The 14,697-nt window shown below is 38.5% G+C and overlaps 1 protein-coding gene across 1 annotated transcript; it reads right to left on the bottom strand.

The window, feature by feature from the left end:
* Nucleotides 1-89: 89 nt before the first annotated feature.
* Nucleotides 90-14,028, bottom strand: LOC128216314 (uncharacterized). The gene is made up of 8 exons (XM_052922875.1): nucleotides 13,873-14,028; nucleotides 10,563-10,661; nucleotides 4,563-5,556; nucleotides 3,951-4,055; nucleotides 3,338-3,442; nucleotides 2,721-2,825; nucleotides 2,107-2,211; nucleotides 90-916 (listed from the first exon to the last, which is right to left on the bottom strand). The coding sequence occupies exons 3-8, from the start codon at nucleotides 5,542-5,544 to the stop codon at nucleotides 90-92; spliced, it is 2,229 nt and encodes a 742-aa protein (XP_052778835.1). The 5' UTR covers nucleotides 5,545-5,556; nucleotides 10,563-10,661; nucleotides 13,873-14,028.
* Nucleotides 14,029-14,697: the final 669 nt, after the last annotated feature.

Here is a 14,697-nt window from a genome sequence, read left to right as displayed (position 1 = left end):
AGACACAAATTTATCAAACTCATTATTTCCAAGATATTTTTAAGATACAAACAGTGTTCATGTGATTAACAACCAAATGACCGTGCTTTTTATTTAACTTTGAACACTTTCACAAAGTCGTTTTCGTTGCAGGTATCAAACATCCACTTGTTCAGTGAGTAGTAAGCCGCACTGTGTGGACTCCCCATCCCATCTCCTTCACCCATTAGTTGGGTTATCTTACCTGTGGAAGTGTCTAGAAACGTGATGGTGTTACTGCCAAAGCAACACACGAGCAGCTGGTTGTATTCCATGGCTGTCAGGCCACGTGGTCGAGTCAGTGCAGCGTCCTTGAATGTTTTGAGGACTTGTAGAGAAGTGCTTAGCATGGTGATTGTGTTGGAGCCCCAGTCTGATACATATATGGAAGTAGTGTGGCTCCCTGTGATCACTGTCAGATGGTAGGGTTGATGAAACAAAGGTTTTCCACTGCTGTCTTTGTCCACACTCTTCTTTCCCTTCATGTCCATCAACTCAACATTACCTGGGAAGGACACTATCAAGTTATCATCACAGAAATCTATTCCACTACATGTTCCACCTACTTCAACAATATCCTGTAGTGAGACTTCACCCTTAGTGGACAGGAACTGTATCTTCTCCTTCCAAGGCAGAGTGACGGCTGCCCTGTCCCCGGGCAGGAGACACAGGTCCCACGGCTTACCTGGCAGTTTCACCTGCGACACTACCGTGTTGGTTTCAGTGTTCACTAGCTTCACTGACAGATTGTTGAAATCAGTAAGTAGCAACCTGTCCCCGGGCAGGCGGGCCACACCGGTCAGCCAGCAGGTCTTGTTATCACTTGCTGTCTTCACTGAGATATCTGGCTGCCTGCTGAACTCGGCCTGGCTTAGATCTGTGCTGCCATGCAAGGGAACTGAAATCAAGCAGCACAAGTAAAATCAATGAAGCAGCCTAGTTTGATTCAGCCATAATAGTATGACCCACCATAATAATAATAATAATAATAATAATAATAATAATAATAATAATAAAATAATAATAATAATAATAATAATAATAATAATAATAATAAAATAATAATAGTAATAATAATAATAATAAAGTAATAATAATAATAATAATAATAATAATAATAATAATAATAATAATAAAAACAACAACAACAATAATAAAGTAATAATAATAATAAAAGTAACGACAACAACAACAACATCAATAATAATAATAATAATAGTAATACTAGTAATAATGATAAGTATTATAATGTTTATCGATTTAAATGTTGTTATAATTAATATTGACACAAGGACTGCACTGCTTTATAAAGCATTATACAGAATCATAAATAAACAAGTGAGGGTGAGAAAAGTAATATTTAAAATCGTTCCAACAGATTCTCATTCAATCATTGAGAACAGCTCTGACGACACAAAATCCATTCAGTAGATTACAACAATGACATATAACATTTCCATTCAGGAACGAAAACACACCCTAAATTTCCATAAATATTCGTTAGTTTATTAAATGACATGTTGAAATGCTTGCGATTGCGCACTAGCTAAAATAAAGGTATATGCGGGATATTTCGCGCTGAATCTTTTTATTACAAAAATCTAAAGAATTCTGTAAAGAAATATATAATGTATAGAAAACAAAATACAAACACTAATTATTATATGAAAATTAAGTATATGAAGACGAATTGTTGTTTTAAGCTACAGTATTCTCGAGGGAACAATTAGGTTGTAGTTTATGCTTATTTTTGGACATAATTGTTTATAAAAACATACGTTATGCTAACTTTCTTAGTCTTTAGTGATATAATAAGTGTACACTACAGCCCAAGCAAAATAGTAACATTGTACAATATATTGTTATGTAACAACAATTATTAATTGTGAGAGCAATGCGCCTATTCTAACACGGAGATGGACGGGCGCAATATTGGACTCGTCCTTCGGACTCCACACACATTGACCAACCCAATTGCGTTCATACCCCGATAATGACATCAACCCCGCAATTCATTCCTTAAATCGTTTCATAGTGAGTTTGCATTTCCTAAGGAAATAATGTTTACACCAGTGGTTGTATAAATACCTTTCAGGGGTGTCGAGTGTGCCTGTGTTGCTTGTTGTTGCTGCTGCTGCTTTAGTTCCTGTTGCCGGTTCTGCTTCTCACTGGTTGAAGCTGAATCCGTCTTTTCTGCAGGTTCCGTAAAATATAGATCAACATTTTTAAAAGTGTTAGTTTATTATATTTTAAATATATTGGTACCAGGAGTGTTTCAATTTTACGTTTTAAAGTGATTTCAAGTGGTTGATCTTTTCCCGCGTTATTGTGACGTCATTTGAAAAAAATGTTTCCGGTTATAGTCAGGTCGTTCTATTTACAGAATGGTTAAGAACGGATTACTGAAAGGTTTTCTTAAATGAAATGAAGTATTTTTTTTAACAATTCTTGAATGAAATAATGAACTATTGGTGTAAATATAAGGAATGAATTTCGGGGCTGATGTCATTATCGGGGATATGAACGCAATTGGGTTGGTCAAAGTACGCGTGGAGTCCTTCGGACTCCACACACATTGACCAACCCAATTGCGTTCATGCCCCGATAATGACATCAACCCCGCAATTCATTCCTTAAATCGTTTCATAGTGAGTTTGCATTTCCTAAGGAAATCATGTTTACACCAGTGGTTGTATAAATACCTTTCAGGGGTGTCGAGTGTGCCTGTGTTGCTTGTTGTTGCTGCTGCTGCTTTAGTTCCTGTTGCCGGTTCTGCTTCTCACTGGTTGAAGCTGAATCCGTCTTTTCTGCAGGTTCCGTAAAATATAGATCAACATTTTTAAAAGTGTTAGTTTATTATATTTTAAATATATTGGTACCAGAAGTATTTCAATTTTACGTTTTAAAGTGATTTCAAGTGGTTGATCTTTTCCCGCGTTATTGTGACGTCATTTGAAAAAATAATGTTTCCGGTTATAGCCGGGTCGTTCTATTTACAGAATGGGTAAGAACGGATAACTGAAAGGTTTTCTTAAATGAAATGAAGTATTTTTTTTTAACAATTCTTGAATGAAATAATGAACTATTGGTGTAAATATAAGGAATGAATTTCGGGGCTGATGTCATTATCGGGGATATGAACGCAATTGGGTTGGTCAAAGTACGCGTGGAGTCCTTCGGACTCCACACACATTGACCAACCCAATTGCGTTTATACCCCGATAATGACATCAACCCCGCAATTCATTCCTTAAATCGTTTCATAGTGAGTTTGCATTTCCTAAGGAAATAATGTTTACACCAGTGGTTGTATAAATACCTTTCAGGGGTGTCGAGTGTGCCTGTGTTGCTTTTTGTTGCTGCTGCTGCTTTAGTTCCTGTTGCCGGTTCTGCTTCTCACTGGTTGAAGCTGAATCCGTCTTTTCTGCAGGTTCCGTAAAATATAGATCAACATTTTTAAAAGTGTTAGTTTATTATATTTTAAATATATTGGTACCAGAAGTATTTCAATTTTACGTTTTAAAGTGATTTCAAGTGGTTGATCTTTTCCCGCGTTATTGTGACGTCATTTGAAAAAAATGTTTCCGGTTATAGTCGGGTCGTTCTATTTACAGAATGGGTACGAACGGATTACTGAAAGGTTTTCTTAAATGAAATGAAGTATTTTTTTAACAATTCTTGAATGAAATAATGAACTATTGGTGTAAATATAAGGAATGAATTTCGGGGCTGATGTCATTATCGGGGATATGAACGCAATTGGGTTGGTCAAAGTACGCGTGGAGTCCTTCGGACTCCACACACATTGACCAACCCAATTGCGTTCATGCCCTGATAATGACATCAACCCCGCAATTCATTCCTTAAATCGTTTCATAGTGAGTTTGCATTTCCTAAGGAAATCATGTTTACACCAGTGGTTGTATAAATACCTTTCAGGGGTGTCGAGTGTGCCTGTGTTGCTTGTTGTTGCTGCTGCTGCTTTAGTTCCTGTTGCCGGTTCTGCTTCTCACTGGTTGAAGCTGAATCCGTCTTTTCTGCAGGTTCCGTAAAATATAGATCAACATTTTTAAAAGTGTTAGTTTATTATATTTTAAATATATTGGTGCCAGAAGTGTTTCAATTTTACGTTTTAAAGTGATTTCAAGTGGTTGATCTTTTCCCGCGTTATTGTGACGTCATTTGAAAAAATGTTTCCGGTTATAGTCGGGTCGTTCTATTTACAGAATGGGTAAGAACGGATTACTGAAAGGTTTTCTTAAATGAAATGAAGTATTTTTTTAACAATTCTTGAATGAAATAATGAACTATTGGTGTAAATATAAGGAATGAATTTCGGGGCTGATGTCATTATCGGGGATATGAACGCAATTGGGTTGGTCAAAGTACGCGTGGAGTCCTTCGGACTCCACACACATTGACCAACCCAATTGCGTTCATGCCCCGATAATGACATCAACCCCGCAATTCATTCCTTAAATCGTTTCATAGTGAGTTTGCATTTCCTAAGGAAATCATGTTTACACCAGTGGTTGTATAAATACCTTTCAGGGGTGTCGAGTGTGCCTGTGTTGCTTGTTGTTGTTGCTGCTGCTTTAGTTCCTGTTGCCGGTTCTGCTGCTCACTGGTTGAAGCTGAATCCGTCTTTTCCACTCTCCCAATCGCTGTGATGGAGGCCAACAGCTGTTCAGTAGATGGATCCCTGCGAAATTGGTACCGGGGAACTCTGCTCTTGTTGCAGACGTCATTCAGTGTTGTTTGGAGACTGGTCAGCTCTTTCAAGGCCTTTCTTCCTGATATGAACAGCTGGATGTTGTTGGACTCTTGGGTTTGAAGGTTGGATATAAAGTTACCACAGGCAGTTTTCATGTCTTGGCATTTCGACTTCTGTTCATCTAGAAGCAACTTGGATTTCCTTTTCTTCTCGTCAATTTCTGCTAGAAGTTCTCTTTCCCTCTTATCAAGGTGTTGGTTAATTTCATTTCTGAACTTGCGAAGCTCGTTGATATTGGTAAGACCTTCTCCATCAATTGATTGCGTGCTCGCCGTTATTTTGTTAAATAGCTCGCCAATGTCACCGATCATCTGGTTAAGTCCTGTCTTCAGACTGTTGTATTCTGCGCCTTCCTTGTATCGTTTCGCCACTTGCGAAATCTTGTCAATATTACAGGAGCGATGCATTTTCTCAACTACGCAGTCTCCACACAGGAGTTCGTCATGGTTCGGGCAGAAGTATTTTATAAACTCTTTAGCATGGCGCTGACATTTTTCTTTAAAATTCTCCTCCCCACTTTCTGCGCCACGGAATGAGGATGGCATACTGCTCTTGTCTTGGAGGACGTGGCTCTTGGTCAGCTTCATGTTTCTGTGTACTCGGGCACAGGTGGAACACAGAAACTCCTTGCAGTCGGGACAGAAGGCTTCGGGAAGTATTTGTTTACTGTCTTCTACACATGGCTGGCAGTATGTGGGACCAGGGGCCGGGGCTGTTGTCTTGGAAGCCTTCCAGCCTTTGACAGCATCCATCTTTCTAAATGTCTTCAACATTTAAAGAAATAACATGACTGTTACTAATGCAAGTAGACAATTATGATTACTTCATAACACATACCGACAATGTACCGTGACGTTCGTTTGTAAGCAGGGATCTTACATGAAATAGATCAATATCAATGTTTGGGGGAATGGGGCGGGCTAATACCTAATGATCCGAAACAAATAGTCACACCTTTACCAGCAATTGTTTATTTACTGCGGACCACATTAATAAATAAAAGAATATAATGGGGAGGGGGCTGTCACATACCGACTTGCTAGCCTAAGATTGCGCACCCTCTTTTGCACATTAATGATCCCACCTCTGTATTCAAATAACTTTAAATTTACTTTCGATTCCTGATTGTCAATATTTCAGACATGGCAATTGAAAAAAATAATATTTGTTTTGTCCTGGGACGTTAAGAATATACTGACAATGATATGGAGTATTATAGCATATGCTTAACCAAAAATTTTCAGACATTTTGACAGATTTAGTATTGTGTGACCTCTATATTACAAAATGGTGACAAGTGGTTAGACGTATTCCTTTTTTAAATGATAATGTTTTATCACTTATATATTGCATTCTTACCTACATTTTTTCTTCTATTTCAACTTTTATTCTTTTCTTCCATAAATAGCAGTCTTTGCAGCATACAACGATTTGTTGTAATCACTTGTAATACACCATATTTCATTCTTAATCAATTATGTAACTGAAGAAACCTTAAATGACTGTTTTATGCAGGACGGATCTAACGTTGAAGATGAGCACATGGTTGGGTAAGAGAATCTTCGAACATTTTGCATGCTGATCAGCAGCGGATGTAACGTTAAAGGTATATAAAGGTTGTTGTGGAGGTAGTTGTGAACGTTTGAAAATGTTTGCTTACTTTGACATGCAAATCAAGTTCTTACTTAAGTTGCGGAAAATGGTGGTGTCGAATCTATGTACACAAGCGCACTTTTTGCATGTTTATCAGGGGAGGGGCTCTGACGTACCAGGTGACCCATGGTGAAGGGGATGGGCTGATTGAAACTTCGATCATGTGCTTACTTTTGTATGAATTTAAAGGGAGGATCTGATGTTAGAAGGGTTGAGGGTGTCGCGAAAGTTGCAACATATGCTCACTGTTACATGTGCCTCAGGGATGGATTAACGCTAGTGAAGGAGGCACGCATGAGGCACATCGGGATGTGGCGCTTCCTCCAATTTAGGGTCTAAACGTGTTGTTGCAGTCGTCGCCCATGAAAAACTTTTATGGTCTAAAATGGTTCATTCTGGTGTAATATATGCGTAAAAAACACTGGTACATTCGCCTTTTTAATAGATATGCTTGAAAATACAAGAATTACTGAATGTAATCATATACAATTTAATATGTCTTTCAACATTCCTTAAGATTACAAATGCATTATCAGACTCTGAATGTTACTGCGAACTGTAGCCTTAATATTTAGATTTATCAGAAATAAGGATATAATTACAATACAAGAAAGCTAAATGTGACTTGTTTGATGCCAGTAACTTCCACAGATTAAGTCTTGTTCGGTGCCTGTAGATACAACAAAAACCACATTATCTTCAAAATTGAAAGTGGACATGAATAAAATGAAATTGCAAAATGAAACTATCGACTTCCAGGTCGAAGATATAAAGGAAGGAACTCGTTGTTCGTTAAATATACTTAACCGGGAGTGGTCAAGCAGTTAAAAACCTTTTGTTGACTGTTTCATACTGATCAGGTGTGGATCTGATGTCAGAGTAGGGCACATGAGGTGTTGAAGAGATTTTGAACGTTTACTCACTGCGTGTAGATTAGTGGCGGTCCTTACGCTAGAGGGGACTTATTTTAGGGGTAGACTTTGAACATGTGTTTACTGTTGCATCCATATCAGAGGCGGTTCTGACGTTAGAGGAAGGCACATGGTGTGGTGGGGATGATATGTATTTATTGTTGCATGCTAGTCAGGGGCGATCTGATATAAGAGTAGGGTACATGATGGGCTAGGGAGACTTCGCACTTGTGATCACTGTTGCATGAAGGCCAGGGTCGAATCGAACGTAAGAGATTTGTGTATCATGGAAGGTCATGACGGGGGTCATAAGGTTAAATATTTGGTAGAGGAGAAAAACTTCGAAAATGTCCTCCCTGTCGAATGCGGATCAGGGATTGATCTTATTATAGAGAGGGGCATGCTTGTGGGCTAAACATCGATCATGTCATCACGGTTGCATGCTGATCACAGGTGAATTTAATATAGTGAGTGCCTCATATTGGAGGTTTGACGCAACTTCGCATGACCAAACACCAAAGTTACCCTAAGCGATATCTTTATCTCAGTAACATTAGTATAAATTTATGTCATAAAAGTATAGACACGTTTTGATCACTATTGCATTCGGACCAGGGGCGGGCTGAAGTTTGAGGAGAGGGGGGGTGGGGGGGTAAATAATGTTGGTGCTTAACGTCGGACATGTGTTTATTGTTGCATGCGAATAAGGTTTTGATTCGAAGAAAGCGGGAGAGGTTATATGGTGGGAATGCGAAACTTTTAACAAGTCTTTACTCTGACATGCAGGTCAGGGGTGGATCTGATGTTAAAGTGGGTAATTAGTGGAGAGGGTGTCAAAAGTTTGACCGTGTGCTTACTGTTGCATGCAGATCAGGAGCGGATCTGGCGTTAGAAGGATGGACATTGGAAAGGGGTAAACTTCGAACATATGCTTACTGTTGCTTGGAAATCAGGGGTTTATCTGACCTAGAAGGGGTTCGAGGTGGATGGGTGTTGAAAGTTTCAATATTTGTTCACAGTTTAATGCCAATCAGAGATGGCTTACAATTAGTGAGGGACGCATATTGGCGGCACATAGGAGGTACAACGGGGTGAGGCGCTTCTTTCAACATACTCCCCCTACCCCAAGAAGCGAAACATTTTGTCTCTAAACGAAGTGTTTGGTCCTTGCTAAAGATATCAAAATCTAAATTAGAGTACGAGTTGAAAACTAGTGAAATCGACTAGCTATTTAGATTTATTTATACGAATAAACTTACAATTCTATGAAGTAGTCCCCCCACAGATTAAGGCCTTTTTGAAGCCTATAATACAACAAAAACACTTCAAAATAGAAAGTGGAAACCTATTTGTTTAGAATATAAGAGAGAGAGAACTCACTGTTTGTTTAAAAAAATACTTAACTTCTATTTTGGGGGAAAGAACCTTTTGTATACTTTTTGTACAAATTATGATTGGCAATGACATAATAGGCGTGCACCTGAAGGGTTTTGGAGATTTTGAACTATTGTATGCGGATCAGGGGCAGCTCCAATGTTATGGGGATTCACATTAAGTGTGAGGACTTCAAACTAGTGCTTACTGTAGCATTTAGATCAGGGCCTGTCATGACGTTAGGGGACACATGCTTGCTTGGGAAGACTTCGAACATGTACTCAATTTTGCATTCGGCTCAGGGGCAGATATGACGTTACAGGGGGGTCACACTTATTGGGGAGGACATCAAACATGTGTTCACCGCTTTATTCAGATCAGGGGCGGCTCTGACACTAAAAATGGGCGAATGCTGGGAGTCGTTCGATATTTTGTGACGTAAAAGAGGCACATAATGGGGCAGGTCGAAATTTAAAAAAGTGCTCATTGTTGCATGTGGATCAGGGATAGATGTTATGAATGCTTATGAGCCGAATTTCAATTAGTGAGTACCACTAATCGGGGCTGGAGCGCAACTTCCAAAAAAACGTTATGAGGGCAGCACATTGTTGTCGCGGACTTTGAACATGTGATCACTGTTGTATGCTGCTCTGAAGTAGGAGGTGTGTACATTATGAGAGAGATCTACAGATGTGCGGAATAGGGGCGGATCTACATAGGCGGAGGAGCACATTGTGGTGGAGAAACTGTGAACATTTTACTTCCTGTTGGACACGGATCAGGGTTTTTTTTCGACGTCAGATTTGGGCCATGATTGTGTGGAAAGACTTTTAACATGTGTTTACTGTTGCATGCGATCAGGGGTGGGTATGCCTATAGAGGGGGTTCATGACGAAGAGGGAAGACTTCGAATATGTGCTCACTGTTACATGCAGATCAAGGGCGGTCCTGGCGTTAGAGTGGACTCATGATGGGATGGGGAGGTTTGAATATGAGTTCACTGTTGCATGGAGATCAATGACGGTCCTGGACTCATGATGTGATGGTGAGGTTTGAACATGTCCTTAATATTACATGCAGATCAAGGGCGATCCTGACGTTTGTGTGGACTCATGATGGGATGGGGAGGCTTTGAACATGAGTTCACTGTTGCATGGAGATCAAGGGCGGTCCTGACGTTAGTGTGGACTCATGATGGGATGGGGAGGTTTGAACATGAGCTCACTGTTGCATGGAGATTAAGGGCGGTCCTGGCGTTAGTGTGGACTCATGATGTGATGGGGAGGTTTGAACATGAGTTCACTGTTGCATGGAGATCAAGGGCGGTCCTGACGTTAGTGTGGACTCATGATGGGATGGGGAGGTTTGAACATGAGCTCACTGTTGCATGGAGATTAAGGGCGGTCCTGGCGTTAGTGTGGACTCATGATGTGATGGGGAGGTTTGAACATGAGTTCACTGTTGCATGGAGATCAAGGGCGGTCCTGGCGTTAGAGTGGACTCATGATGGGATGGGGAGGCTTTGAACATGAGTTCACTGTTGCAGAAAGATTAGTAGCGGATCTGACGTAAGAGGTTAGTACGTTGTATGGGGCCACACTTTTGAATTAAACTAACGTCCAGGCATCTTAGATATCAAGGTTAATACACATAGATAACAATAGTTTTCAATATTAAATTTTGATTAAAACTGTTATTGAAAACTGATCAGTGTTAAACTTTTATAAGTAATGGTGTCATTCAGAAAAAATAAGATAAACATCAGTGATAGATTTACCTTACAAGAAAAACACAAAAGTGTCTTTGAAATTTTTTTTTTTTTCCAATCTTACTAGCTAACTTCAGGGCGGATCTGACGTAAGAGGGGGTACGTGAGGGGGTTGGGAGACTTCGAACATGAGCTCACATTTGCAGACGGATAAGGGTCGGATCTGAAATATGATAGGGCACATGATTGGGTGGGGATACTTCGAACATGTGATTACTGTTGCAGACGGACCAGAGGTGGATCTGACGTTTGAGAATGCACATGGTGTCGGGCGACACTTCCGACATGTACTCAAGTCCAGATATCACTGTTAGCCAGAAGGAGTATACACATACAAAGCGAAGAATACTTTTAAAACATTTAACTTTGATCAAACTAGTTGTTAGTAGAAACTTTCTTTTATTTTACAACGAATGTAAACCAAGTTATTATATCATTTCATTAATCACTCATGTTGTCACGATGTAATTCGAGAGTTGGTATTGTGTTGTGGGAACAACTGGAGCACCCGTTATAAACACACTTGTCTGGCTTTGTGAACACAAACAAAACTCACATGCGCCCAAATCGAAATCGATCCCGGGTGGCATAAGTTGGTGAAAACTTGTCAGTTTTAAATCGTGATCAGGAATGGGGTGAAAAATTGACGATTGATGGAATATAGGATAATGACCGGAGATTACATACCTGAGAGGGATCTGTTTGAAGAGTTCCACTCACTCTGGCAATCTTACTAGCTAGCTTCTTTACATGTAATGCCGAACTTAATTCAAAACTAAACTTTTCATGACCGGTTTTTAATCATGGATTTTAAATGCAAAATAACCACCGACCTACGATTTACATAATACATCCAACCTTCACATTCATCACTGGTTCCTTACGTACGAAAACTACCAATATTATGCACAAGTCAATTGTAACCACGACCCCTATGCCCGGGGGTATACCGGGGATAGCCGGGTAAATGGGCCGTTTTTTTACCTTACAGGTACCTTACACCGCAGTGCCGAGTGAATGCGGTGGTTTTGTCTTCGCGCAAAATATAGCGGGGAATGGGCATTACCTTAGGTCCCTGGGGTGCGGGGGGCATTTGGAGGGGATTTTACCATCAGTTCGTCCCCGCAAGCCAGGGTTTTTACCTGGGGTTGGCTGGACCGAAAGTCAAAGTCCCCGCTATTTCCCGGACCTGGGTGGGCCCTGGTTATAATTAACTGGTGCATTAACTCGGTTCAAGACCATTGATACGCTAGTTGTGGAGCAAGGAATGGAACCAGCGAGGGTCGGATTAAAATTTTAGCCTGTGATCAATCGACCTAGTTTGCTTTTAATATGAATCATTCGCTATCAAGATACATTTAGAATAGCAAAATAACAAATACTAGGTACTCACGACGTATGCCTTTTTAACATAAACAAGCATTTCATAAAAAAACAAAAACTTTTCCCATCATTTGTGTGCGTTTCGGAATTCAGTCGCTCTGCAAGCCAGTGCGTATATTTGCAGAAAATATCCTCAACAAAATCATAATCAATAAGGACATTAAGTCTAAATTGGAAGGTTTTGCAGACAGTTCAAGACACCCTTTGTCTGGGTTGGCGTTTTAGTCAGTTACATACCTGTAGTTACATTGTCAATTTATCTGAAATCATTGATCCACCGAGTATTCTTTTACATAAATATTCCATGTTCAATTTGTAAGACACTCATTCTTGTGTGTACGAGCTTTTCAAGTCGAACAATAGACTGCGGTAACCTTTGACTTGTTAAATAGAATTAAAAAAAGCAAAGGAATGTTTCAGATCTTTAAAATGTATTGATCATTCAATCTAAACAAAAGGAAATGTTTAAAACTGCTTTCATTGTTCTTTGCATGAACTGTTTTTAAAAATAAAGCGCAATTGTTATAATTAAAAAAATAAAATATAAATAACAAACATCTAGAATGTAATTTTCCAATGAAGTTTGGCCATAAGATTGACTTAGTTTGACATTGAATACTAGCCTTAATCAGTTTTTAACGAGGGTCAACTTTTCACGCGACAAAGGCTCAATAATAGGCGGCCGTGGTCAGTTTCCAATCATCCGTTATTCACTGAACAATAAACCGTGCGGTTAATATTCAAACTTAGTTTTACATCCGCTACCCGGGATCAATTTATGCGTATTAATTTTAATTTTAGATATATCACATACAGCCAAGTGGTAGAAAAATAAAATACAATTTGATACCACTTTCTGAATACCATTATTTTTTAATAATAGAATAAATAAAGGTCAAATTATCTTATTAATATTCAGACTTATCAATATATTTACCAAACTAGTGAAGCATTGTTGTACATTCTGATACCTGTTATTTCAGAGGCAATAATCAATAAAAGTTATAAGTAATCTTTTCCGACAGAAGGATGCAATTGATTACTTAACATTGTATCTGCGAAATATCTGGCCAATCGTACAATTGTTGCTTTTTTTTAAATTCTAATGCATTATCGAGTTTTACTCATTCGACTTGAATTACCAACACAAAAAAATCACCTAATTTAGTAACAGATTTAGTTTAAAAATATAAGCGATGTGGGAGAAAGAGGCAACGTAGCTATTAAATACCATAATTTCTGTTCATCTGATCCTAAATCATTAACTTTTTTTGTTTTTGCCATTAACGTCAATTGAGTTGAACATGTTAATGCATTTAAATTAGAAAAAATAATCTTGCATCAACTTTTATGGCGTGCCTCTAATTGCTTTCAAAGAAACATAGAATGTTTGTTTCACTGCTGCATTTTAAATCAGGGGTGGATCTTAAACATGGTGGAGGGAAGGGGCAAAACTTCTAAAATGTGCTCCTTCTTGCAAGCGGATCAAGGGTAGATCTGACGTAAGAGAGGGGTACATAGTGGGTTAAGAATTTGGCGAACTTGTGCCCACTGAATCTTGCATACCAGGGATGGATAACAGATATCATGCACATCGGGTGCACACCGGAGCACTTCCATCACGCGCCCTCTCAAAAAGGAACTAAAATATTTAGGAAATAAAGCGTGTGCGGAGGTCTTTGTCCATGCACCGCTTTGTCTAATAGTCTGAATGGTACATTTTGGTGTAAAATATAGTCCACTTGGACTATTCAGGAGTTGCCTCCCCATTAATATGCTTTAGTCAAAAACTATTATATACAAACACATTTAGTTCAGTTAACTATGCCGTTGTGTTATAATTTATGAATTAAACATTCGAAAGGATTATCTTTGAACATATAAAGATATCAAATTCTGAAATAAAAGAGCGAGATAAATACAGTTTAATATATTAATTATTTAGATCAGTCAATGAGAATTTGCAATGATATGAAGCAATATTAACTTACTTGATTCCAGTTTTTCCCACAAATTTATTCTGGTATGGAACACAACAACTTCAAATTAGAAAATAGACATGAATTGAAAAACATTCTTTAAAGACACTTGCGACTTCCTGATTGAAGATTTAAAGTTTAATATTCTTTTCACCTTCTATGTCTTGGTTTACCTCGCTCAAAGATCATTCATACACTAAAAGGTATTTATTCTGATAACGTGTTATTGATCTTTATTTTCCGAACTTTTTGTGTGCAAAAAACAGATTACATGAATGTACCTGTTGTTATAAAGTTTTACTTTACAGCGTATCATTACAGATATAGTATTACCGTGTTTGTTAATACTAATTAAATAATGAAGTTGTAACCCCTTGTGTGTGTATTTTATGGGGAGCTCGGGACACAGGTTTGGTACGCCGTACGCAGAAACTCCTATTTAGGCATTGAACGGTTCGCAGACTCACAATATAGTAACGTTATAGTTGGCGAACCAACGAGAGGCAAAACACGCGTAGAATTAAACATAATCAAATTTTACCATTTCTTAAAACAATCAAATAAAGAATAATAATTGTGTTAACATTCAGTTACTTCTATTATCATATTAAATGTATTCATATAAAGTTTATTTGTTGTTGTTTTTTTTAAATGAAAATGGAGTCAACTTATATTAGTAATGATTCCTTCTTTATTCTGTTGAAAGGTATTCATCGCTTTGAGTGTCTATATACTTTCTTTTTGAAGTAACCGCACCTACAACCCGAGTAATTGCGCGGGTAAAACCTTAATTTCAATCACTCTCTCAATTGCAAATGTAGGTTGGCTTGCAAAAAA

Source organism: Mya arenaria, chromosome 14 (assembly GCF_026914265.1).
Source record: "Mya arenaria isolate MELC-2E11 chromosome 14, ASM2691426v1".
Taxonomy (NCBI): Eukaryota; Metazoa; Mollusca; class Bivalvia; order Myida; family Myidae; genus Mya; species Mya arenaria.
This window is presented reverse-complemented; position numbering and strand designations above follow the sequence as displayed.

Coding starts and splice junctions, on each gene's coding strand:
- LOC128216314 (XM_052922875.1), bottom strand. CDS start 5,544: ATGGATGCTGTCAAAGGCTGGAAGGCTTCCAAGACAACAGCCCCGGCC. Junction 2,212..2,720: donor ACACTCGACACCCCTGAAAG/GTATTTATACAA, acceptor CGGAACCTGCAG/AAAAGACGGATTCAGCTTCA. Junction 917..2,106: donor ACACTCGACACCCCTGAAAG/GTATTTATACAA, acceptor GCTTGATTTCAG/TTCCCTTGCATGGCAGCACA.